The following is a 26496-nucleotide window of genomic DNA, read 5'->3' as shown; positions in this document are numbered from 1 at the left end:
GTCGTTTATTCTTTAGTTCCTGTTTCGAGTTACAAATATGAGCAACCGAACCAAGATCAAATACCCAGGTACTAGAACGAGAACCGTTGAAATGAACATCTATAACATGTATATCAAATATACCTTCTTTCTTCTTCTTGACAAGGCCGCTCTTCAGATCAGCCGAGATACTTGGAGCAATTACGCTTCCAGTGTCCCTTCTCCTTGCGATAATAGCACTCGGCATCGGGCTTAGGGCCGTTCTTAGGTTTCATAGGAGGCGTGGCAGCTTTCTTGCCACCCTTCTTGAATTTTCCTTTAGACTTGCCCTGTTTCTTGAAACTGGTGGTCTTGTTGACCATCAACACTTGGTGCTCTTTCTTGATCTCAATCTCAGCAGCTTTTAGCATGCCAAAGAGTTCAGGTAACTCCTTGTTCATGTTACGCATATTGTAGTTCATCACAAAGTTCTTGTAACTTGGTGGCGGTGATTGAAGGACACGATTAATCCCCGATCATTAGGAATCACTATTCCCAAGTCACCGAGTTTCTTCGCATGCCCGGTCATGGCGAGCATGTGCTCACTAACGGAGCTGCCTTCTTCCATCATACAATTTGAAGAAATGTTTCGATGCTTCATAGCATTCCACGGCCGCATGAGTCTCGAATATAGCTTTCAGCTCATTCATCAACTCATGAGGATCATGGTGCTCAAAACGTTTTTGAAGATCGGATTCCAGATCGCACAGATGGCACACTGAACTTGAGAGTACCGAGTTTTCCGAGTCGCGTAAACAGCTTTTACTTCATCGGATTCATCTTCTGCAGGAGGGTCACCTAGCGGTGCATCAAGCACAAATTGCAGATTTCCGCCGAGAGGAAGATCCTCACATGACGGAACCAGTCGGTGAAGTTGCTACCGTTGCTCTTAAGTTTCTCTTTCTCTAGGAACTGATTAAAATTGATTGGGGACGCCATCTCTACAACATATATTTGCAATAGTTTAGACTAAGTTTATGACAAATTGAGTTCAAATTTTAATTCAATATAATTAAAAACCTAAGTGAACTCCCACTCAAAACAATATCCCTCGCATTGTCTTAGTGATCACACGAACCAAATCCACCGAACCTAAACCCGATCATCACGAGAAAAGGTGTGATTTCAATGGCGAACACTCAAAGTGTTCATCATATCAACCATATGATTCATGCTCTACCTTTCGGTATCACGTGTTCCGAGACCATGTCTCGTACATGCTAGGCTCGTCAAGGCCACCTTAGTATCCGCATGTGCAAAACTGTCTTGCACCCGTCCATATGTACTTATTGAATCTATCACACCCGATCATCACGAGGTGCTTCAAACGACAAGACTTGGCAACGGTGCTACTAAGGATGAACACTTTATTATCTTGAGATTTTAGTGAGGGATCATCTTATAATGCTACCGTCGCGATCTAAGCAAAATAAGATGCATAAAAAGGATTAACATCACATGCAGTTCATATGTGATATGATATGGCCCTTTTGTTCTTGCGCCTTTGATCTTCATCTCCAAAGCACGGATATGATCTCCATCATCTTCGGGCATGATCTCCATCATCGTCGGCGTAGCGTCAAGGTCAATGGCGCCGTCTTCATGATTGTCCTCCATGTAGCAACTATTACAACTACTTTGAAATACTACTCAACATGAAATTTAAAGACAACCATAAGGCTCTGCGGTTGCCACAATACAATAATGATCATCTCATACATATTCATCATCACATTATGGCCATATCACATCACCAAACCCTGCAAAAACAAGTTAGACGTCTCTAATTTGGTTTGCATATTTTACGTGGTTTAGGGTTTTCGAGAGAGATCTAATCTACCTACGAACATGAACCACAACGTTGATACTAATGTTTTCAATAGAAGAGTAAATTGAATCTTTACTATAGTAGGAGAGACAGACACCCGTAAAGCCTCTTATGCAATACAAGTTGCATGTCGAACGAGGAACAAGTCTCATGAACGCGGTCATGTAAAGTTAGTCCGAGCCGCTTCATCCCACTATGCCATAAAGATGCAAAGTACTCAAACTAAAGATAACAAGAGCATCAACGCCCACAAACCATTGTGTTCTACTCGTGCAACCATCTATGCATAGACACGGCTCTGATACCACTGTATGATAACGTTGCATAGAAAACAAAAAATTTCCTACCGCGAACACGCAATCCAAGCCAAGATGCAATCTAGAAGACGGTAGCAACGAGGGGGTATCGAGTCTCACCCTTGAAGAGATTCCAAAGCCTACAAGAGGAGGCTCTTGTTGCTGCGGTAGACGATCACTTGCCGCTTGCGAAAGCGCGTAGAAGATCTTGATCACGATCGGTTCCGGCGCCACGAACGGGCAGCACCTCCGTACTCGGTCACACGTTCGGTTGTTGATGAAGACGACGTCCACCTCCCCGTTCCAGCGGGCAGCGGAAGTAGTAGCTCCTCTTGAATCCGACAGCACGACGGCGTGGTGTCGGTGGCGGTGTAGAAGTCCGGCGGAGCTTCGCTAAGCTACGCGGGCAATATGAAGTGGAGGAGCAAAGCTAGGGTTTGGGAGGGGGTGGCCGGCCACTCAAGGGGGGCGGCCAGCTTATGGTCTTGGGGTGGCCGGCCCCCTCCCTTGGCCCCTCATTATATAGGTGGATCCCAAGTGTTGGTGTCCAAGTCTTCGAATAAGACCCGAAACCAAAACCTTCCATAGGAGGGGGGAAACCTAGCCCAACTAGGACTCCCACCCAAAGGTGGGATTCCCACCTCCCATGTGGGGGGTGGCCGGCCCCCTATGGTGGAGTCCACTTGGGACTCCACCCCCACTAGGGCTGGCCGGCCATGGAGGTGGAGTCCCTTGTGGACTCCACCTTCCTTGGTGGTTTCTTCCGGACTTTTCTAGAACCTTCTAGAACCTTCCATAGAACCTTCCGCGACATTTTATTTCACATAAAATGACATCCTATATATGAATCTTATTCTCCGGACCATTCCGGAACTCCTCGTGATGTCCGGGATCTCATCCGGGACTCCGAACAAATATTCGAACTCCATTCCATAATTCAAGTACTACCATTTCAACATCCAACTTTAAGTGTGTCACCCTACGGTTCGAGAACTATGCGGACATGGTTGAGTACTCACTCCGACCAATAACCAATAGCGGGATCTGGAGATCCATAATGGCTCCCACATATTCAACGATGACTTTAGTGATCGAATGAACCATACACATATATTACCAATTCCCTTTGTCTCGCGATATTTTACTTGTCCGAGGTTTGATCTTCGGTATCACTCTATACCTTGTTCAACCTCGTCTCCTGACAAGTACTCTTTACTCGTACCGTGGTATGTGGTCTCTTATGAACTCATTCATATGCTTGCAAGACATTAGACGACATTCCACCGAGAGGGCCCAGAGTATATCTATCCGTCATCGGGATGGACAAATCCCACTGTTGATCCATATGCCTCAACTCATACTTTCCGGATACTTAATCCCATCTTTATAGCCACCCATTTACGCAGTGGTGTTTGATGTAATCAAAGTACCTTTCCGGTATAAGTGATTTACATGATCTCATGGTCATAAGGACTAGGTAACTATGTATCGAAAGCTTATAGCAAATAACTTAATGACGAGATCTTATGCTACGCTTAATTGGGTGTGTCCATTATATCATTCACACAATGACATAACCTTGTTATTAATAACATCCAATGTTCATGATTATGAAACTAATCATCCATTAATCAACAAGCTAGTTTAAGAGGCATACTAGGGACTTCTTGTTTGTCTACATATCACACATGTACTAATGTTTCAGTTAATACAATTCTAGCATGATATATAAACATTTATCATAAACATAAAGATATAAATAATAACCACTTTATTATTGCCTCTAGGGCATATCTCCTTCAATTTCCGCCGCCCAGGGCGCTTCTGCCCCGCCCGGTCGGTGGGCCGGTCCGACCGGACAGGCCACCGGCCTCTCCGGCCCAGGCTCCGGTTCGACCGGCCTGCTGGCCGGCCTGGGCACTTTTTTAGCCGTTTTTAATGCGATTTTCACCCGGTTTTCTCCCCAACGGTTATTTTTCTCTCTAGACTATAAATAGCCCTTCTTCCACCTTGAGCAACTAGTTCTTCCCATTCTCTCACCTCCATTGTTGTTATTTGAAGAACTTGCTCTCCCCCTTGATTCCTCCAACCAATCTTGCTCATATTTGAGGATTTGAGAGAGGAGATCTAGATCTACACTTCCACCAAACCATTTCTTCTCTAAGTGAGGGAATCTCTTGGGATCTAGATCTTGGAGTCTTTGGTTGACTTTCCCCATTGTTCTTCCTCTCCAATCTCATCCTAGCATTCGTTGCTTTGGTGGGATTTGAGTGTGAAGGACTTGAACACCTCCGGTGTTCTTGCTTTGCATCATTGCATAGTGTTGAGCTCTCCACCACGATTTGTTCGAGTGAGAGACCGTGAGCTTGTTACTCTTGGAGGGTGACCTCCTAGTTGGCTTGGTTGGTGTCCCGGTGATCTCTTCGTGGAAGATTGTGAAGGGGCCCGGGCTTCTCCTTCGTGGAGCTTGTGAAGTGGTTGTGGAGCTTGCCATCTCCGGAGCGGAGGAAAAGCTAACCATAAGGAAAGGGCCATTATCCTTCGTGGGTGTGGTTCGGAGAATAGGGTGAGCCTTCGTGGCGCGGGGAATCCTTCGTGGGACCTTCACTCCTCCAAACGTGACGTACCTTGTTGCAAAGCAAGGGAACACGGGAATACATCCTCGTCTCCGCGTGCCTCGGTTATTTCTATACCCGAGCTCTCTTTCCTTGTGATAGCCATCGTGCTTGAAGTATACATATCTTGCTATCACTTGTGCTACATATATCTTGTGCCTATCTTGTTTAGCTCTAGTTGCTATTGTTACACTTAGTTGAGCTTAGCATATTTAGGGTTTGTGCTTGTAAACTAAACGATAGTTTAATTCCGCATTCTTACAAGTCAAATCCGCAAGAGTTTGTAATTGCCTATTCACCCCCCCTCTAGGCGACATTTCGATCTTTCAGACGTACTCCATGGGATCGCGTTGGTGGCAGCTATACACCCGGCCAGTGCGTGCTGGTGCGCGCGCGCCGCCAACGCCTTCTTCTCCAGCTGTGTCGCCCTTTGTCCCTTCCGCTCCGCCGTCGATATCTTCCAGCGCAGACAGTCTTGATGCCACTGATCTTCGGTCCAACCTTCCGGCTTCTTCTTCGGAGCCGGCGCCTTCCGCGGCTTCGCGGAGGGCGCCTTCGCCCCTTTCGCCTCATTGCCCGGCGGCTTCTTGGCCGCTTTCTTGGCCGCTTTCTTGGCCATTGTTTGGGGGCTTTCGGTGGCGCCATAGATGGGGAGAGGGTACGGCGGCGGGAGGAATAGAGTAGCGATGGCGGGAGAGAGAAATGAATCGGCGGGATAGGAGGTAAAATGTGTTCGGAGGGCAGAAATGCGTGGCGGGAGAGGGGGGTGATTTTTTCTGTGCCACTGACGCGTCGGTCCCGTGCCTCCTCGTCTCGCTTTTCGTTGTGTCTAGCGAGCCAAGAGCGTCCCCTGTGTAGCGGGGACGGGCTCGGGCGCTGGACACTGTATTGGGTCGTGCCGGACAAAAAGAGACTTTGAGGCACGCGGCTGAGAACGTTTTTTTGTCTAACGCGCCCCAAATCTTTTTAAGAGGCTGGAGATGCTCTAAAGAGATGGTTTGCCACTTTGCCTCACTGCTCATGGATTCGATAGTACTTTTCAGCTATCCAAATTAACACTCTTGTGGCAATCGGCAACATAATATAAAAGCAAAAAGAAGTTGTAAATTTGACTGTTACCCCGGGCGAGCATCTAGGCGTTGCCACTTTGCCTCACTGCTCATGGATTCGATAGTACTTTTCAGCTATCCAAATTAACACTCTTGTGGCAATCGGCAACATAATATAAAAGCAAAAAAGAAGTTGCAAATTTAACTGTTACCCCCGGCGAGCATCTAGGCGCTGGTAATCAGGTTTACGGGCCCACACGACCTGGACCTAGCAACAGTCAAATTACGCGCATTGCAACTTCTTTGCCCCCCATTAATGGCCAATTAAGCTGGGGTTACAGGCCCACGCTGCTGGGCTCGGCGGCTGAATTAGCATGATCCTTCCTTTTAAACTAGCGAGAATTCTCTTAAAAAAGCGAGGTGGGACTAATCTGGCCCGCGCCCGACCCCGTCAGCAACGAAAACTCGTCTCCCGCGGACCCGCTCCTCGCCCTCCGCCCTGCGCAGGTCTCGTCCGCACCCGAGATCCCGTTCCCGTCTTCCCTGTCTCGAATCCGTCCCCTTTCTCAACTCTCCTCCACGGATCCATCTCCGCATTGGAAAAGGATGGATCATCTCCGGCGATGGTTCCGCCTCAACCTGCTGTCTTCCACTTCATGGCTGAGGTAAAAGTTCGTCCGCGTTTGTTCTTTATTTTGCTATATAATACGCTTCATCTGGGTTATGTTTCCGCTAATCGTGTGCCTTGCGCATGTGAGACGCGGGCGACGGTAGCTTGATCGGAAGTCTCCATCCCCACGGCACTTGGTCCTTTTCACATGGCCATTCTGCAACTACAACTGTTGACCATGGGGCATGATCCATTGTCCTTCTGTGAAGAGGTACTGCATGATCACCCCAATCCACAGACATATGCACTCCTATGTGTATGCATGCGCAGACACACAGAATCATTGGCATCCCTGCATTTTTCCTTGCAGCAATTTACCTTTGCCATATTGTCTGCAAATTCCTGGTGAACTTCAGCATACACGCCGCTTCTCTAGGTGTGTTTTCCTGTTCTTGAATTCAGCCGTTTCATTGTGTCGGTCATTTAGCTACACGTCATGATTTGTGGTTCATTAGATATGCAATGTGTGGGTGACTTCTTTCTTTTCTTAAAACAGATTATTTATGTGCTTGTGTTTCTTAAAACAGATTATGTTCGCGTGTCTTCATTCATTAAGGAAGAGAAGATGTTTTACAAGCAAGGGGAGAGGCCAAGTCACAACCGATCTGACCTCATCCCTACCACCCCACACTCAACAAAAAACTAACTATGTTGTGATTCACCAAAAACTAATTATGTGCTTGTGGTTCTAATTGTATACATTACATATACTCATACATTATGCATTAGGCATGCCCTTGTGAGCTTGCTGGGTTTCCTTAACTTGGGATTGGCCTCAGATCTAACGGTCCTAAACACATGTGTCGGGAGTGGCCTCACCATCGTGGGTACTAATGCTTTAGCTAATATCCATGTCTTATGACTATTGGGGCAGGGGATTTTTGGGTTTATAATAGTGGCCGTGTGGATGCTACAGTAACATCTTTGCCTCCAAGTTACCCTACTAACATAAGTTGCAGTCTAAGAGTAAATGCACTACCAATTTTATCTAAACTGTACTCATGCTACTAATTCTCATTCACTTCTTCGGTTTAAAATGGCGATATCATTTGGAACTCGAGTTCTCAATTCCAGTGTCCCATGTCACCTACCTTAAACTTCTAGCCCCTCTCCAGATATGTAGCTGAAATGGTCACACTGGAAAATTCTACATTTACATGTTTCTACAGGCTCATGTAGTCCTGCGCGCTTGTATTTTTTTTTCTGCCAGCCAGCTACGCCAGAGTTTATTTAGAAGCGTTCCGGGGGTAGGGTATATTTATCATTCTGTGGGGGCAATAATGGTCAAATTGATTAGCACTATTGGGAAAGGCATAGAATGGTTTCTCTCTATAAGCAAGCCAATAATGACTTGGAATGATTTCCTATATCAGTACAAGGCATAGAGATATAATGTATGTAAGAATTGTGTCGTGTTAGTCATTTTTCAAATTCGTGTGCCTTCATCAGAGGGATTTGCATTTTCAGGCAAGAAGGATGATGAGGAAAACAAGACTTTGGCAGATGTTCTGGTTCTTTCTGGTGGAAGTCACACGAACTATGCCATCCATTCACATGTTCAGGATGTTGTATTCTTCTTACATATATATGTTACTCACACCATTCAGTTAATGATTTCAAAGAGAAATCCTGCGCACATTTTGTCAATTATTTACTAGTATATATTGCCTAATATGTTGCCATCATTAATACCAGTCTGCCGTTGGTTAAATTCTAGTTCATGTTTTATTGGAACAGTAGTATATGTTTGGCACACATACTAGTTACAGAATTATATTACATTTCAGTCAGTCAGTATTTCAGTGTGTCTATGCCAATTGCCAAATGTTGTAATAACTAATACACATGCTCAAATATTTAGCATTTGCAGATCATTTGGTATAATGCTAAGCGTGGTAATTGAATTAGTTCTTCTGGGTGGTAGAGTCTTGTGGCAGCATCAGCCAGCATGTAATGCTGCTGAAAACTATTGATGTATTAGCTTCGACCCTTAGGAGTATTAGTGTTTGCTGAACTAGATTCCAGCATCTAAAAGAGTGTTTCAGAACTAGCAGGTATGATTAACATATTAGGTGCAGGACTACAAACTGACGAATAAACCATTGATAAGAACCTGAAGAATGCCTCGCCTTGTCACCATGATATGCAATTAAGCATTGTATTTTCTTTTTCCTCGCCTTGTCATCAACTATTGATGTATTAGCTTCGACCCTTAGGAGTATTAGTGTTTGCTGAACTAGATTCCAGCATCTAAAAGAGTGTTTCAGAACTAGCAGGTATGATTAACATATTAGGTGCAGGACTACAAACTGACGAATAAACCATTAACAAGAACCTGAAGAATGCCTCGCCTTGTCACCATGATATGCAATTAAGCATTGTATTTTCTTTTTCCTCGCCTTGTCATCAACTGATCATGCTTGCAACTGGAAATTGTGATTTCACAACAAGTGATTAACATATTAAGTACACCAACTGAGCAATAAATTATTGATAAGAACCTGAAGGATGCCCCGCCTTGTTACCATAATATCTAATTAAGCATTGTCTTTTCTCTTCCCCCAAATATACTATCACCAACTGATCAAGCTTGAAAATCGAAATTGTGCTTTCATAAAAAATGATTATACATTGTGTGTTTCTGCTGCAATCAAGAAATGATTGTTATCAAAATACTAATTCATTGTCATTTCAACTTAAAAGGGGCATGTGTAAATGGACTAGTTCAGCAATTCTGTTTGCTTTAAATTTTTTTGCTCCTTGTTTCCTCTGCCAATCATTCCATTTATATGTTTATATTAAAATGTCTCCGATGTTTTGTTTCCAGGTTTCTTAAATCTGAAAACAATCAAGTAGTAGCTGGCAGTTTGCCAGGAGACCCATTTTGCGGAAAAGCTGGAGAAGTTTGGGTTTTTGGAGTTTGCTCATGAACTACTTGTTTTGGGGAAAATCTGGAAGTTGTTTCGGGCTTTAATTCAAACCAGAACATTCTATGGAAGCACTCAGTTAAGTCAATGTATGGTTGCAAGATAAGCTCATTTTTCTGTACTAAAAGGTGGATTCAACACACTTTAACTCCCTTGTGGGTAATTTTTATTAGGGACCTTCTCTGCTTACGTATCCCTACAGTATGAGTGAGAGATGTGTGATGATTTAATGATTGTTTGAAATACAGTATTCTGTTTTTACTTACTATTGAGAAGAACCTTCATTTTGAGAGATTTAAGCTGCTCTGAAGTGTGGCTGATCTTGGAGACTTGGAATCCTCGCGTACTCTGCAACTGATAAGTTTACCCTTAGTTTGAGATATGGAGATTGTACGGCATTGATATTACTTGCTGTCTTATATATGTCAGTAGTCCACTTTAATGCTTTGCTGCATAGGTTGTTGTTTAAATTACTACTTAATAGCCTATTTGTTATACCATATCTCTATCCCGTGAAATTCTCGAATGAAATATGGATGCATATACCTGTCGTGTTTCTTGGATTATTTACAAGCGGTATTGAAGCTCTAATTTTTGCAACATTAGCCACAACCTATATAGGTCTCACTTTTTAGGCAAAAAAGTTGATACTTATTTGGCATTTTTATATTTCATTAAATGTTCAATTAGGGCATCTCCACCGACGCTCTCCAAATGACATCTGTCAAGGCAAGCCCTTTAAGGGCGCTCGCAATAGTTGTCGCGGTTTGGGGGGGAGGGGGCTGCCCACACGGGCGACCATCAAAATGGCCTCCCAAAGTAATTTTGGTAGAAAATGCAAATAATTCAAAGTCCTCACCATAGAACACTCATATCAAAGTTGGCACTCAAGTTACCCCCAAAATGGCCTCCCAAAGAATTCTTTTTTAAATTCAATCATATGACCGCGCCATATGCCAGCTCCATGTTACCAAAACTTGTCATCTTTTCTTTCACTCAGGTTTCTGAAAAAACTGCTGGTCACTTGGTCCTACTTATGCCCCAACACTGGTATGAACAGAAATCCTTTCTGAAGTAGGATATCAATGTCACTTTATTCATGTGAAGGGGATGTGCATTGAATGATGCAATCTTTAACGAAATTGAGCCGACCCTTTATGGAAGCCAATGTGTTTTTACCGGAGGAAATGAATTTAATATATCATAGAGGAAGGATAAAGTCTCATTCTAATCTCATTAGCAGATGTTAGCCCGATTGTATAACAGTTATCCTATGCATTCTAATTCTCATCATTATCATGCAAATACCCTATGCAAAACAATCCGTTACCAGTTTTGATAGCTATAAAGTGAAGCAGATCAGAAACGAACATTTTAAGCGCATGGACATCTATAATAACTAAATTGGAGCAACCCACTAAAAGATTTCTCTTAACATGCAAGTTGTCCAAGTCATCAAGTGGGCCTGCATATTTTCTTTTCTCCCACCTAAACAGCCTTGCCATGTCAGCACACTTACAATATTTTCCATTTAGTATTTATTTTGTAACCACCGAATCTGAAGAGACAAACGCATAAGCACCATCAGCAGTGCAGCCACACATCTCCCCTGGACTCCTTCGATTCCCATTCGTCTTGCCATTTATTCCCTCTTCTCATCCTCTTCCAGGCCCGACTCTTCTTTTTTAGGACATCTCCCTCCTATGCCCTCTTCCATCTCCATCGTATGTTGTTGTTGCATTTAGCCTCTTCAAATCAGGCCTATGCCAAGGGTCTCATCTATTCTTTCCCCACAAGAAAGGTACGTATTTCTTGCTGTTTCTCTCTGTCTCATATGAAATTTAGTTAAAGTTAATTGTTTTACAGTGGAATCAATCTGTTTTGTAGATCTATTTCGTTGCCAGGTAAGTTCCTAAATTGTAGAGTTGTGTTTTTCTGTAATATGATATGGCTACTTTATCCAGAACACAAGCTAATACTCAACACAAGGCATGCTGCCCAAATTCCTCTTTTATTGCTTCTAATTTTCTGTACTATTTGAACAACAGGAGTATCCATGAAATCATATAACATATTATGCCCAAGAATCATGTCTTCCCTCCTCGAACCATGCATATGCTGAAAGAACTACATGTTGGCTCACGGTCGTGGCCTCCGTTTCACCTCGAGATGTTGCAGTCTACTCCTGCCGATGGGTGACATTTACAGTTTTTTATGAATCCATATATTGTATTGTTAGTTAGAAGATAATTTATAAATGATTATTTTTATGTTAATTGTTAAAATTAAGTATTTCGAGATTGACTCCAAGTTTCATGAAATTCTACACTCCACGAAACTCAGATGTTGCATATATCAATGCAAGTTCCTTTGCAATTGCTGTCTTGATTGATTTCCTATTGGTATCCCTATTCTTTTTTACTTTTCCAAAAAAATTAAATTTAATTTAGGTTTAAGGTGCACCAACATTTTTTTCCAAGAGTGATAAACACAACCCAAGTAAGTTACATGTAACTGCTTTTCAGTTTATAGTATGCTTGAAGTGCTAGCACTAAGTTGTCATTAGCTAGCTGCATCAATAATTTTGATTCGGAATTAAGGAAGAAAACTCAGTCAGCAGATTTTGTAGGCAAGAAACTAGCAACAACTATACTTCCTTACATCATGCTCACTTTGCAACTTTACGACGCAAGTACAACAAATTTTCAGAGGTAAATAACTATATGTCGTCAATGACAGTTTTCAATGTTGATATGCTGGAGGTAAACATATGTTTTTGTTTTTGCGAGCTTGGCACAACCTCAATGGATTCATTTTTGGTATATGTAATGCACTTATATGTGGATTAGGTTATTTTTTTGCAGGTTTATCAGTCCATAGGGAGCTTTTAGATGATAAAGGTAAGAAACATTAAAAGACAGCATATGAAGGCGAAGCCTTATTATTCAGTCTGAACTAATGACATTTTTTTAAAGTCCTGTTCTGGAATGTTTGAAAGTAAATGTATATGGGAGTTCTCATGGAGATTACACAGATTCAAGACTTGGGGATACACATAGAAATGGAGTTGGTGATGCTTCCGTTGTAGCATGAAAGTTTATTTGGTATCCTATATTGAAGCTAAAACTGTTGGTTCAGTTTACCGTATAATCCTCTAACCCAGTTTTGTCTGATGACGAAACATTTAAAGATAAGTTGGAGGACTGGTTTTACGTCTGTATCATTCTACATGTCAAAGCAAAATCATTTATTTGTTATTTTGTTAACAGTTTTAGGAATTAATTTAGTCTGAGTAAAACAACAACTTTGGACAATAATTTCCGCAGCAACGCGCGGGGAATCATCTAGTTTTAAGAAAGAGCATACGCACGAAGTCTTTTGCAAGTATTTCCGAGACTGTTCCATAAAAGCTCCGACTGAACTATGGTCAATGCAACGTAGTCAATTAGTCATCCTATTCAACAATTGTGCACCTAGAAAAGTCTGAGATGCATAAGAACATCTGGTCATTTCAGAGAATTACATTAGCCAATAGAACACACCCAGAATCGTCACGGAATTATCCCCAAAATGAGATCTCATGACTTCCAGGTGCCACCTTCAACTTTGTTGCTGGTCAAAATAAGTAACCTGCAAGGAAAAAAAATAGTAAGCAGAAATATTTTTGGTGATGACATACTTGGGTAGCATTCGTGTTGAAGTACCACATGTCCACATGGATAACATTTCAGCACTAGTGCTATGTCCATTTACAGCATGGTCACTGGAAGTGTAGCATGATTGAAGAAATATAAGTACTATATAATGTAATCAACCATAATATTCATATACAGTCCAAAAACTAAAACATCATCATATTCTCCCAAGTCACAAGTGACAAACATATGTAATTAAACATGACTCGAACCAAACACAAGTTCAACAATGGTGTTCTAGTAAAATATTGGACAACTAAGGAACTAGTTTAACGGTTACTTGGAAAGAGTGGCAGAGCTAGGAACGGTACGTTGTGATTTGAAAAGCTCAAAGATGATGGATATATACACAGTACACACATACACATGAAAACATGTAGAGTTTGGTTGCTAATTAATCTTTCGTGATGTTGCTTGACCAAACACTCTACACTTAGCTCCCCCACTGCATGGAAATATGACCGATACTTCCTCGTTTGCGCGAGTAACACATTGCAAGAAAGAATAAGAGCATCTCCAGCCGCGTCCCCCAAAGCGTCCCCAAACCGCGCCGGATTGAGCGTTTGGGGGACGTGTTTTATTCGTGCTGCCGCGTTTGGGGGATATCGCTTCCCAGCCGCATCCTCCAAACGCCTCCCCCAAAAATTTAAAATACTTTTTTTGACATTTTTATTTCAATTTCCACAAACTAATACATAATTGGGAACGTGGTTTACACGAAGACACAGTTTGGAACATGGTTTTCCACAAACTAATACATAGTTTGAACCATGGTGGACACAAATATAAAATTTTGCAAAGAAACTAAACCTAACTAGACCGTGCATCGAAGATTTCCTGTGTTCGCTGCTAAGAAAGAACACTCGAGGGCACACCCAGTCACCTAAACTGGAAAATCCAGTGGGAAGATGGTGCCCTTGTTGGTTCTACCGATGAGGCGAACATCCTGAAACTTCCGTGCACGTGTTCGCTGCGAAGAAACAACACTCAGTCGTCCTCCTCGTCGGTGTTGTCGCCGTGGTAGTCCCGGCGGCGGCGCGTCTCGTCAAAGACCTTGATGCTCATGTCCCTGTCGCCGAAGTAGGAGAACAGGAGGATGAAGCCGGCTTCGAGGCTGTGGTGCCGCACCGTCGCTGCGCGCCAATAACTTCCGTCGCGAGGTAGGCGACGATTAGGTTAAAATTTATTGTGCCGCTGATGAGTCGGCCCCGCCACTCCCCGCCTCGCTTTTCGGTGTGTCCGGCGTCCCCGGTGCGTCCCCTGTGGGACGGGGACGGGCTCGGGGCGCGCCGGACAAAATTCGGGTTTGGGGGACGCGGCTGGAACGGTTTTTTGGTCCGGCGCGCTCCAAATTGCTTTGGGGGACGCAGCTGGAGATGCTCTAAGGTATGCATAAATTTAAACGAAAGAAGAAGGTTAACCAAACAAGGAAAGAGTTACTTAAGAAAGTACCAAAGATAAGTTAGCCGGCATGCTTCAGTTTTTCTGGCCTACGCGAACCAGCATCTCTGCCAAAGTCTTCCTTTTGCTATTGGTCTTGTTGCTCGCAAGGGTTCCTTCAATAATATTTGTAGAGACACAAACTTGAGTAAAATTGACACGAAGCAAGAAGAGCGGTAGTATATATTTCTTCATGACACCAAGAGTAAAATATACTACTAACAATTGGCAATGTAATTCAGAAAAGTATGAGCCCATGTGCAATGATTATGCCTATTTATAAAACATCAACAATCAAATCGCACAGTTCAGAGACTTCAATACAAATGGTGTCTATTATTAACAAAATAATACATGCTACGCCAGCACATGGTTCTAACAAGCACATGATTTGAGAAAATGTTAGCTGCGCAATCTAACAATTAGAAGACAATAAACTTTCAATGCTCCAGTAACCAATGTAGTGAAAGAAGCACGTTGAAGAAGCTTATGTATATATACCTGGGATATAGCTTGACGCGAGCCATGGTGGGAGCACACACGGAAGAAAGAGACGAGAGCGGCGATTCATTTGACGGGCGATTGTGTCAGGAAGAGGACTCCTCCAAATCTCCACCCCCTTAGCCATGTCCAGGGCAACAACAGCTCCACCATATTGGAGGTACAGAACGTTGGCTTTGAATGGATCTATGGCAGCAATCCACGGCGCGTTGAAGATATGATCAGGCGAGGTTTCTGCAATTTTAATCGCGTGATCCAGCGTCCAGCTGCAGGTCTCGGCATCGAGCGAAAAGGAGACGATTTGGAACGGCTGGTGGATGTTGCAGAGTTGGACGTACCGCAGCTTCCCCTCGCTCACTCCCAGGCGCCGGTACCTGCTCAGCAGCGGGCTCTCTGCCAGTGCCAGGCCACCTGTTTCAGCAGCAGGCAGCGCACTGCAGTCCGGCAGCTCGACGAAGCGGTGCTCCGGCCGGTCGCTGAAGGGGTCGACGGAGCAGACGCCCAAGCTCAGGTCGACCCACCACAGCCGGTCGCCCAAGGCCAGCACCTCATGGTCGGTGTCTATCTGCATCGCACGCCATGCCGGCGGCGCCGTGGACGGCGCCAACAGCTCCCGCTCGTCCCACTCCCCTGTATCGGACAGATACCGTCGCAGGACTCTGCTGCTGCTGTCCCCTTCCCCGCGGCCGAGTTGAGCGACCACGAATCTATCAGGCAGGCCGTGGGAGCCTTCGGGGGATTGGGTGAGCAGGCCGAAGGGAGGCGTGCCCATCTTCACGGCGTCCGTGTCCGGGGCAGGGAGGCGGCACAGCTGGCCGCTGAGAGGGTTGCAGACGAAGCGCGCGACGTCGAGATGGGCGCCGTCGCCGGACACGGCCATCTCGTGCAGGAGGCTTTTGTGGCAGAGCTTGCGGACGGCCGGAGGGAACTGGCGGGTGTCGGCGAAGTCGAGGAGGAGGAGGCCGTCGCAGCTGGCGGCGCGGACGCTTCCGGCCGCTTCGGGGTAGGCGAGGTCGGCGGGGACGGAGAACTGGGAGACGCACGGGGCCTCGTTGAGGTCGAGAAACGCGCGCTGCCGTCCCGGCGGCGGCGCCCCCGACGCGTCCAGCTCCGGCTTCTTGCACACCATGGCCCAGGGAGGGCGCGAGGCCGCCATGCGGAGGGAGCGTCGGAGGGGCGCCGAGATCTCACCGGAGAGACGCCGGAGCGGGAGGAACATTGAGGTTCCGGAGGAGGAGCAGGCGGAAGGAAGAAAGAGAGAAATGCGGCGAGGGGTTTGTGCTTTGGCGCACAAGACTCGGTCCATGCGGCTCTGACAGCTTCTGGGAAAAGCACGGGTCCCCATCGAGCGTTCTTCTCACTGGTTGTCTGTTCGTGGTGAAAAATCTCAAATATACCTTAAATAATTTTCAGTCATCGCCATCCTACATACGTACAAAGTCTTTTGATGAGAAAATCAACTTGTCCAAACTATTTTGAAATACATATCTACTACATCTTGAAATGTTAAAGCATCTCCAGCCGCACGATCCCAAAGTCTCCTTCCGTCCGCGCGGGCCAATACGGTGTCCGGCGTTCCGAGTTCGTTCCCGATCCACACGCTCCGAGCGCGTCAGACACAACGAAAAGCAAGGTGAGGATACGCGGGTCCGACGCGTCAGCGGCATATAAAAATTCGATCCCCTTTCGCCAAATCGTGTCTCTTCCGCAGCGCATTTCTACCCTCCCAACAGATTTCACCGCCTAACCTGCTGATTCATTTCTCCCTCCCGCCATCGCTACTCTATCCCTCCCGCCACCGCTACCCTCTCCCATCCATGGCGCCGCTGATAGGCCCCAAAAAATGGCCAAGAAAGCGGCCGCCAAGCTGTCGGGCAATGGGACGAAAGGGTCGAAGGCGCCCTTTGCTAAGCCTGGGAAGGAGCCGGCTGCGAAGAAGAAGCCGGAAGGCTGGACCGACGATCAGTGGGAGCAAGACTGCCTGCGCCGCAAGCTGTCGACGGCGGAGCGGAGGGGATGGCGGGCGGCGCAGCTTGAGACGAAGTCGGTGGTGGCGCGTGCGCCGCAGCACGCGCTGGCCGCATGTATCGCGACCAACAACGTGAGTCCATGGAAGCTTGTTTTATCGGCGCGTCCCAAATCGGTTTGGAGAACAGTTTGGGGGGACGCGATTGGAGATGCTCTAATGGCCCCTGAAAGGGGAGGCCCCTGTTCCATTTCTTAATGAAACCAACAAGTTCGCAAGATCCATCCAGGTTACAGGTCCATGAAACTAACAACATAAAACAGAAACAGGGGAATAGTAAAAGCGACGGGTTTTGCTACCACTACAGCACCAAGCACCAGCTCCCAGCACGAGACAGAACAGATGTTTTCAAGGATGAAGCTTATCCCCAGAATCAAAAATAACACAAGAACACATTGGTTTATACTTACATATCCATTTGATTGGATGGAAGCATTTTCAAGTTAAACAGGTTTTTAGATTGCATAATGGTACATATTAGTTTATAATAACAAATCCCGGAAGAACAGTCTAGGCACCATAATGATCAACAGTTCTAACTTCCAAAAGATATCAATCCATTCAAAGTTAAGAGGACATACTGTCGTGACAAGCTATTGTTGACTGTCATCCCATGCCGAAATTCCGAAGAAATAAAGCCATTCTACTGAAATTGACCAAGAGAATAAGTCAGAGCCAAAATATTTAAAACTTTTCGCCCAAACAGAGATTGAGGAAGTGCATAAGCAAAGCCTAATAATCCCAAACTTCTCGCAGAATTCCCCCCAAAATGAGAGTTCAGGAAACTACCACCATCAATTTCCTAGTCCTCCCAGGTCAAAAAAAAATTTCCTAGTCCTCCAAAACCTACTTTTATCTGACAATTAAAGTAACCTGCAAACCAAAAATGTAAACATGAGTCTCCCTTATATGAGTCATGATTCCTAAAATAAATGGACACTAGAGAAATCTGAACACTGGTACATAAAAAACACCAAACATAAACAAGAGATATAATTTTCTCCTTTAATTTCTTCTTCAGCTTAATATAAGTACAAGTGAACAGAAATATGAGTTCGGAAGTACACAACAGCACAAGCAGAGATTCCCATTCATATTGAGCAATTACAAAAAATGAGATGACACATGCACACTGCAACATGCTCTTGTTGTTGAATTATAAATTACAATACGGTCATGTGAGGAAATCGTAAGAGCGAAAAACACGGTTCAGTTTAGGCAAGATCAGTAGGTGATAATATTTATCAATGGTAAAAAACAATGGCTCATCAAGGAAAATGCTTTTCTAAGCTCCCTAGCCCTCGTGATCTTTCGCACTCCAAGTTTCAACTTTTTAATAATAAGACATGCGTGGTGAAGAAAGTGTTGCTCGATAGAATTTGGCAGGGGCTGGCATAGTAACACGTCACGGACATTTAAGAAAAAATGGTTATGGTACATGACATTGACATTCAGTGGCTCTCTTGCAAGTGATGAACTCGTATAATTTTCAGACTTCAGCTACGAATTTATTCAATCCTATTGTCTAATTTTATCAGCACAAATGAAGTTAGCATATTTTACATGTATTTACGTTAATATTTAAATTCCTAGTTCCACTTTTTTCCCATTCAAGAGTTTGTGTGTGACATAAGTTATACTGCTGCAGAACAGCTAAATGAAGGGTTTATATGATTGGAGGTGCTACCTATACATGGGCATGAGTGTAACACATATATGATAACCATAGACCTAGGCATTTTACACCATTGCTACACACAACACAATTAGTACACTAGTCATGCTTTCCCTGGTTTGTGCCATATTTAATGAAACATGATTTAACAAAACGAGTTGGAATTAAGGACAACAATAGTATTGTAATGTAAACATTGAACAAATAAGATAACCAGTTCAACATAGTGAACTGTACACCATTGACCAACATGGTGAAACATTAACCTGAACAAAAGTCTAAAAGTACTTTGTTTCTGCAAGTAGCAAAGTAGCACGCTGCATGTCCAGATAAGAGAAATGCAAAATCATTAAAGGAGAAACAATGAGAAAACAAGGTAAGAGAAAGTACCACAGATCAGTCAGCCGAGCGCTTCAACTTTTCTAGTCTCTGTTAGCACGGACCAATACGTCAGCTAACGTCTTCCTTGCGCGATTGGTCTTCTTGCTTGAAATGGGTCCTTCAATTATGTTTATACATACATTGAATTATAATTAAAAAAATGGTAAATGACTTTGAGAGCAGCTTATGTTTCTCACTTATGGCAAGAAATGAATTGGAACCACAGTTTAGCCATTTAACAAGGTAATTGCACCGATACACATAAACAATAATTATGGAAACAAAACAAATTTAGATGACATACAATGCAATACTAACGTAATCGACAAAATACATCAGATTTTCTAGTAATACCTAATTCTGCCTTGTATATTTGAACAAACACAGACAATAATAGCTTAGCATATTTGCAGTGATTAAGTCTAGAGAACATTTAAGCTATCGCTGATGATAAACACATCATTCCGCGTCCCTGCATAACTGAGAAACTTCAATACAACTACAGTTGGTCTCTATCAACAAAACAGTAGTCCATGCTATGCACAAGTTTCCTAGCAAAACAAATTATAGGACAAAATAAACTTTGAACGCCTCAATATGCAATGTACCAAACAAGGCATGTTGAAGAAGCATATATATACCTGCAGAAGGAATGTAGCATGATTCAAGCCATGTTGGGAGCACGCACGGCAGATAGAAAGCAGAGCTGTGGCACTTTCCTAGAGCTGTGAGCCTTTCTGGACAAGATCTGCTTTTGATCGCCTTCTTCTTAGCCATGTCCATGGCAAAAACAGTGTGACCAAGGTCGAAATAGAGAATGTTGGCGTCGAAGGGATCGATGGCAGCAATCCATGGCAGGTGGCCTGCGTGTGGTTTGGCTTTGTTGGGCAAGACCATGGTAATCGTTGACTCACGCGTGAGCTTCCAGCAGCGCCCCTCGTCGTCGAGTGCAAACGACCTGATCAAGAACGGCTCCTTTTCAGTGCGCGTTTCGATGTACCGCAGCTTCCCCTCGCTGACGCCCATGATCCGGCGCTTGGTCAGCAGCATTTTATCCTTGATGTCAATGTCCAACCGCAGGCTGCCCTGCGGCAGCTCGAGGAATCGAATGTCGGGCCGGTCGCTGAAGGGATCCACGGAGACGGCGCCCCAGGTGACGTCGAACCACCACAGCCGGCCGCCGAACGCCAGCACGTCGTGGCTTGTGTGTATCTGAAATGACTGCAAAGGGGGCATCCTGGACGGCACGAAACAGGGCATTGGCAGCTGGTCGTCCCACTCCCCTGTTTCGGAGAGAAACCGACGCACGACTGCGCGGTTGTCCCTTGCTCTGAAGCTGAGCTGAGCGACAGCGTATCGACCAGGCGGGCCGTCGGCGCCGTCGGGCTGGGTGAGCAAGCCGAAAGCCGTACTTGCCTTGGCGACACCCAGGTCCGGGACCACCGGGAGGCGGAACAGCTGGCCGCTGAGAGGGTTGCAGACGAAGCGCGTGACGTCCAGCTCGGTGGCGGCGCCAGCCGCGGCCATTTGGTGTAGCATTGCGGTGTCCACGAAGTAGGGGAGGTTGGGAGGGGGGCGAGGGCCGTGGCGGGTCTCTGCTAGGTCGAGGAGGAGGAGGCCGTCGGAGCTGGTGGCGCGGACGCTTGCGGCGGCGAAGTCCATGCCGTCGGCGAGGTGGGCGGGGACGGAGATTTGGGAGATGTACGGGGCGGCGTCGAGGTCGAAGGTCGCGCGCGCGCCCGGCGACGGCGCCGCTGACGCGTCCAGCGCCGCCCAGCTGTAGACCATGGCCCAGGGAGGGCGCGAGGCGGCCGTGCAGAGGGAGCGTCGGAGGGGCGCGGAGACGGCGCCGGCGAGGCGTCGGAGCAGGAGCGGCATTTTGGTTCCGGAAGTGGAGAGGGGAGGGTTTTGTGCAGGCTTTGATTTTTTTTTTTTTTTTTTTTTGAAAACTGGATTATAAATTAGATAAACATTGGATACAACCAGAAGGAGGACAGCTGTCCACTTTTACAGAAAAGACCCTGCAGAACAAGGAAATTACAACACGACCCGGGAACTTTTCTTGCCCAAACCGCAGCCGCAACCTTCCACACCGTGGTCTCGCCGGAGATCCGGCGGCAAACGAGGGAGAGGAACAGCCACTGAGCCGCCTGCTCGGTACTATAGAGGACCAGCCTCGTTGAAGCGCCGCAATAGTCGTCCGCTAAACGGAACCTTGGCGACGACGGTAGCACATCGGCGGGGGCAACGCCCCGCACCTTGCCGGCGGGCGAGCTGGAAGCACCAGCCCGCAAGAGAACCAGGGCAGGAACAGCTGCACCAGAGACCAAACCCCTGTACAGGATCCTCCAGCGCTCCTCGACATCGACGGAGAAATCGAAGTCGAGACGGAAACGGAGGCAGAGGACAAAAATCCCCAACGAGGTCACCACATCCGCCACAGCAACCTCGCCCAGGAACACCATGGCCACGAGCTCCTCGACGTCGCCAGAGAAGGAGACACCGAGATGGTGAAGGAGCATCGAACCATTTATTGGAGACGCCGCCGTCGCCACCACCCACCGGACGCCGCCCCAAAACCTACTCCTACTCCTATCTACACGCCAGGCCTGAGAGCCAGAGGTTCCACCCCCCTCCCGCCGCCGGAGCGACGAGCGGAGGGAAGGGGAACCCCTGGCCTCAGCGGCGGAGATCGGCGGAAAACGGGTCGCCTCCCTTTTCGCTGGAGCAGAGGAAAGGGAACGAAGATAAGGTTCTATAGTGCACTATAGAACCTTATCTTGCACTTTGATTTTCTGCCTGCGGTGCCGGTGGTGGGGATGGGAAAAGAAGGGGTTTGGTGCACATGGACTTGGTCCGCGCATTTCTGACATCTTTTGGCGAGAGGAAAGGTCCCATCGAGTGTTCTTCGGGTCTCACAGAGAAGACGACAAGAGAATGGAAGGAAGAGGAGGAAAGGGCAGTATACGGCGTGGTGGGGATGGATCATGGGGTTTGGCGCACATGGATCCGGTCCATGCGGTTCTGACAGTTGCAGGCACAAAGGTCTCATTGAGCCAAAAAAAAATCTCTTTATTTTAAATTTTTCGAAAATCTTATTAGAAAACTAAAAAAATTGAATAAATTATACACAAGTACTTACATATGTCTAGTATGTGCTTGCAAAGCTTTGGCTATAGATATGATCAGATCTGATCTACATTAAAAAAAGACAAATCTAGGTACTCCCTCCGATTCATATTAATTGACTTCAATATGGATGTATCTAGACACATTTTAGTTCTAGATACATCCATATTAGAGTCAATTAATATGAACCGGAGGGAGTATTAAAATCAAGGTTATTTTCCATTTTGAAACCATGGTTTTGTATTTTTGCACAACCCAAAATAAACAATAGTTTTTTTATAAAAAACATACCGAGATGTATATCACATCTATGTGTATCAACACAATTATTTTTGAATTTCTTAAAACTTTAAAATAACATTCTAAATATCTTATAGAAACTAGCTTCATGGAGCTCCCGTGCCAAATTGACACGCTCCGAATAAAGGCCTTTTTAGGGCCAGCTTGAAGCTTTTAATGGTTTCCTAGAGAAAACCACAAGAAGCCCTTCATAACTCATGTGTCAAGCTAGAGAAACACGGAAACAACTAGAAGACTACTCCCTCCTCCGCCAATAGGTGTACCACTATTTTTTGTCCTATGCTAAATTCATTCAAGTTCGGCCAATTTATAGGAAAAGTAGCAGCATTTATAACATGTATTTTACGCCCGTTCATACTGTCGAGGTCAAAACTCGCACATCAGGGATACAAAGCACCCCTTTATTTGTTCGGTATGGGGTGACGAGCGAACGCCCAAAATATCTTCCCTCTTCGCCCGTGCCAATGAACACGCAAACACACAGGAACACGAGGATTTTACCTAGGTTGAGGCCGCCCAAAAGCTAACAGCTGCTTTACGTACCGCATGTCATATTGGTATTGATTTGATGGTTGAATAAAAGGGGATTTACAACAGAGGAGGAGATCTTCTCTGAGAACCTCTCTCTCAGCTAAACTATCTCTTCTATATCTATTATTATTTCATCCTGTAGATCTCCCCTCTCCTGAGGCCATGGTCCTCCTTTTATAGCTTATTAAGGGGTACCACACTAGCCTTGGATATACTCTTTCTCACTTTGCACCTAAGATTCCTTCGGTCGGTATATGCAATGCACCCTTGACCGATTCCCTACCGGGTTTCGGCTGACGCGGGGGTACCGCGTCATGCCAATAAGTTATGGAATTGGGTTTTAGGAAGCGGATGTGCTGGTGGATTCATCGGCGTACAAAAAAAAACACGACACACGAGGACATGATAAATCGATCCAACCAAGACAAATAAATAGATCCCACTCAAGACCTTCTCTCAAATTCACAATGTCAACCCCTAAGTGATTGATAAGAATATTCGTCAATGCCCCAATCCCTTCTTATAGACCAAGAACCAAGAAAGGATCTTCAATGAAGTGTATGCCTCGAGGAAGGAAAAGTATTATCCGCATCGCAACATTAGTATTGAGAACATGGACACCACCCCAGGATATTTTGGGGAGGCCAAGGCAATTTGTGAGGAGTTTGGGTTGCCGCTACTGATGGCTTCCAACCATGCTTTTGACCATGAGCTCATAGCCCAATTCTATGTCACCATCAACTTTGGTGATGATGATTGGGTTCACAATCTCACATGGATGACCAAGGATGAACAAATTCCTCATTTGTTTTAACAACTCTCGCTTCATGAACCCGATGTTATAACTCTTGTTCTTGAAAAATTCCTCATTTATTTTAACGAATCTCGCTTCATGAACAAAGATGACTCTCGCTTCATGACCATGGTGTAAGGGTACATTGCCCCTATGTGTGGTTTTGGTAATTAATGACAACCCCTATGGACTAATGTTTTCATTGAGTTTATATGAAGGAATATTCCTGTGGTGACCCGGCATACCACTGCATGGTGTAGTATGCAAGTCTGATATAACACCAATGAAACACCGTTCCACTAGTATTATATCGCTCAGAGTGGTACAATAGAAACATATGCGGGTCCAAGGCATGTCTATAGAATTATATACAGACTCTGTTACATAAGATCAGCACAGCCTCCTACTTTACAATGAGGTAAATCTGCAAATAAACTCCAGAAGAACGACTCGTAGTCTAATCCTATCACGAACTCTATTTGTAGATTATTTATCTATCTATAGAGGCTATGAATAGATCCTACCTAAATAGGAGCTAGGTTTAGGAAGCTAGTTCCCTTCTATGGCTAAACTAGGTTTTCTCCTTGTTGGATGTGGTATCTGACTCCTCTGACAGGGTCCTGTCTCTTGAAGTAGTTGTTGACTCCTCGGTCTTCGAGTTGCACTGTAGATCCTCCTTCGATGCCTCCATATCTAAGCAGGGGATTTAAGAGTGGGACGAGTACGAGCGTACTCAACAAGTTCATTATAGGAAAGAGGTGTTTAATGCACTAGCTACGGCATTAGACCAGAAAGTCTAATACCAATGCAGGTTTTCATAACCATTTCTTCAAAAGGTTGCTTTTATTCAGAAGAACTATATCCGTCAGCCTTCACCGGTTTACTAGAACTTCATGGAGCTCCTTTTCGGCCGCGTTCGCAGTTCCATATCCCGGAACAGGGAGTGACAGGTTACGGTTCTTTACACTCTGCAGAGGTGTGTTGCTTTACCCATAAGAGATCTTAACATTGGTGTCAACCGGGTTGCATGCCCATTCACACTTCCTTTGGTGTGAGGCCCGGTACCTCATACACCCACCCTTTGCTGCAAACTCCGACCCTGGGTCCTCGCCGGTGCTCTTATACCAATTAAGGACGGCCCCCGACCACGACAACAGTTCAGGTCTCTACCATGAACTCCTTCGCCGGCAGCTGCAACCCATCATAGACCGCAATAACCGTGGGGACTTCATCGGGACCCCCACCCTACCACTTGTCCTCTCTTGGATCAAGGGTACCACTTGTCCTCTCTTGGATCAAGGGTCTACGGTAAAGCGCATCCGTTGATGTACAAGAGGTGGAAATACAATTGACTATTCCGTCCCACTCCAGATCTTATGGTTAACACGGTTATTACGGCACAAGAATCACTGAACGACATTTGTTGTTTAATCCTAGATGGATATAAACCCTTGCAATGGAACCTCCACCATATCAACACAATCCATGGTTCCATTGCCCACCACATAGTCATATTCATAGTTATGAAAATAGTGGTTTTGGTTTTTATGCAATAGTGATAATCATAGTACTTTGCAAGTAATTTGATAAAGATACTCAAATGACATGAGCAAGTGATGAACTTGCCTTTCTTGACTGCAAGATTATGCAGACAAGATCTTCGATACGCAATAACTCCAAATTCTGAAATAGCATCATCGTCCGGTAAGGACGATGTTTAAAAGATTGGCAAGGATGCAAGTGTCATCTCATTTTTTGTAATTGCTCAATATGAATGGGAATCTCTGCGTGTGCTATTGTGTACTTCCGAACTCATATTTCTGTTCAATTGTACTTATATTAAGCTCAAGAAGAAATTAAAGGAGAAAATCATATCTGTTGTTTATGTTTGGTGTTTTCTATGTACCAGTGTTCAGATTTCTCCAGTGTCCATTTATTTTAGGAATCATAACTCATATCGGGGAGACTCATGTTTACATTTTTTGTTTGCAGGTTACTTTAATTGTCAGATAAAAGTAGGTTTTGGAGGACTAGGAAATTGATGGTGGTAGTTTCCTGAACTCTCATTTTGGGGGGAATTCCGCGAGAAGTTTGGGATTATTAGGCTTTGCTTATGCACTTCCTCAATCTCAGTTTGGGCGAAAAGTTTTAAGTATTTTGGCTCTGACTTGTTCTCTTGGTCAATTTCAGTAGAATGGCTTTATTTCTTCGGAATTTCAGCATGGGATGATAGTCAACAACAGCTTGACACGACACTATGTCCTCTTAACTTTGAATGGATTGCTATCTTTTGGAAGTTAGAACTGTTGATCATTATGGTGCGTAGACTGTTCTTCCGGGATTTGTTATTATAAACTAATATGTACCATTATGCAAATGCTTTCATCCAATCAAATGGATATTTAAGTATAAACCAATGTGTTCTTGTGTTGTTCTTGATTCTGGCGATAAGCTTCATCCTTGAAAACATCTGTTGTGTCTCGTGCTGGGAGCTGGTGCTTGGTGCTGTAGTGGTAGCAAAACCTGTCGTTTTTTACTATTCCCCTGTTTCTGTTTTAGTTTCATGGACCTGTAACCTGGATGGATCTTGCGAACTTGTTGGTTTCATTAAGAAATGGAACC

The 26496-nt window shown here is 44.9% G+C and overlaps 2 protein-coding genes across 2 annotated transcripts; both read right to left on the bottom strand.

Moving 5' to 3' along the window:
• Positions 1-12751: 12751 nt before the first annotated feature.
• Positions 12752-16304, bottom strand: LOC127320494 (uncharacterized). Its single transcript, XM_051349824.1, has 3 exons — positions 15040-16304; positions 14551-14654; positions 12752-13033 (listed from the first exon to the last, which is right to left on the bottom strand). Exons 1-2 carry the CDS (start codon positions 16256-16258, stop codon positions 14575-14577), a joined length of 1299 nt encoding a protein of 432 aa, XP_051205784.1. The 5' UTR covers positions 16259-16304; the 3' UTR covers positions 12752-13033; positions 14551-14574.
• A 1573-nt stretch (positions 16305-17877) lies between these two features.
• On the bottom strand, positions 17878-21040 carry LOC127320457 (uncharacterized). The gene is made up of 3 exons (XM_051349822.2): positions 19763-21040; positions 19131-19239; positions 17878-17938 (listed from the first exon to the last, which is right to left on the bottom strand). Exons 1-2 carry the CDS (start codon positions 20997-20999, stop codon positions 19163-19165), a joined length of 1314 nt encoding a protein of 437 aa, XP_051205782.1. The 5' UTR covers positions 21000-21040; the 3' UTR covers positions 17878-17938; positions 19131-19162.
• Between the last annotated feature and the right edge of the window lie 5456 nt (positions 21041-26496).

This window comes from Lolium perenne, chromosome 1, assembly GCF_019359855.2.
Source record: "Lolium perenne isolate Kyuss_39 chromosome 1, Kyuss_2.0, whole genome shotgun sequence".
NCBI lineage: Eukaryota > Viridiplantae > Streptophyta > Magnoliopsida > Poales > Poaceae > Lolium > Lolium perenne.
The sequence above is the reverse complement of the archived record's forward strand: the minus strand, read 5'-3'. Positions and strand labels throughout refer to the sequence as shown.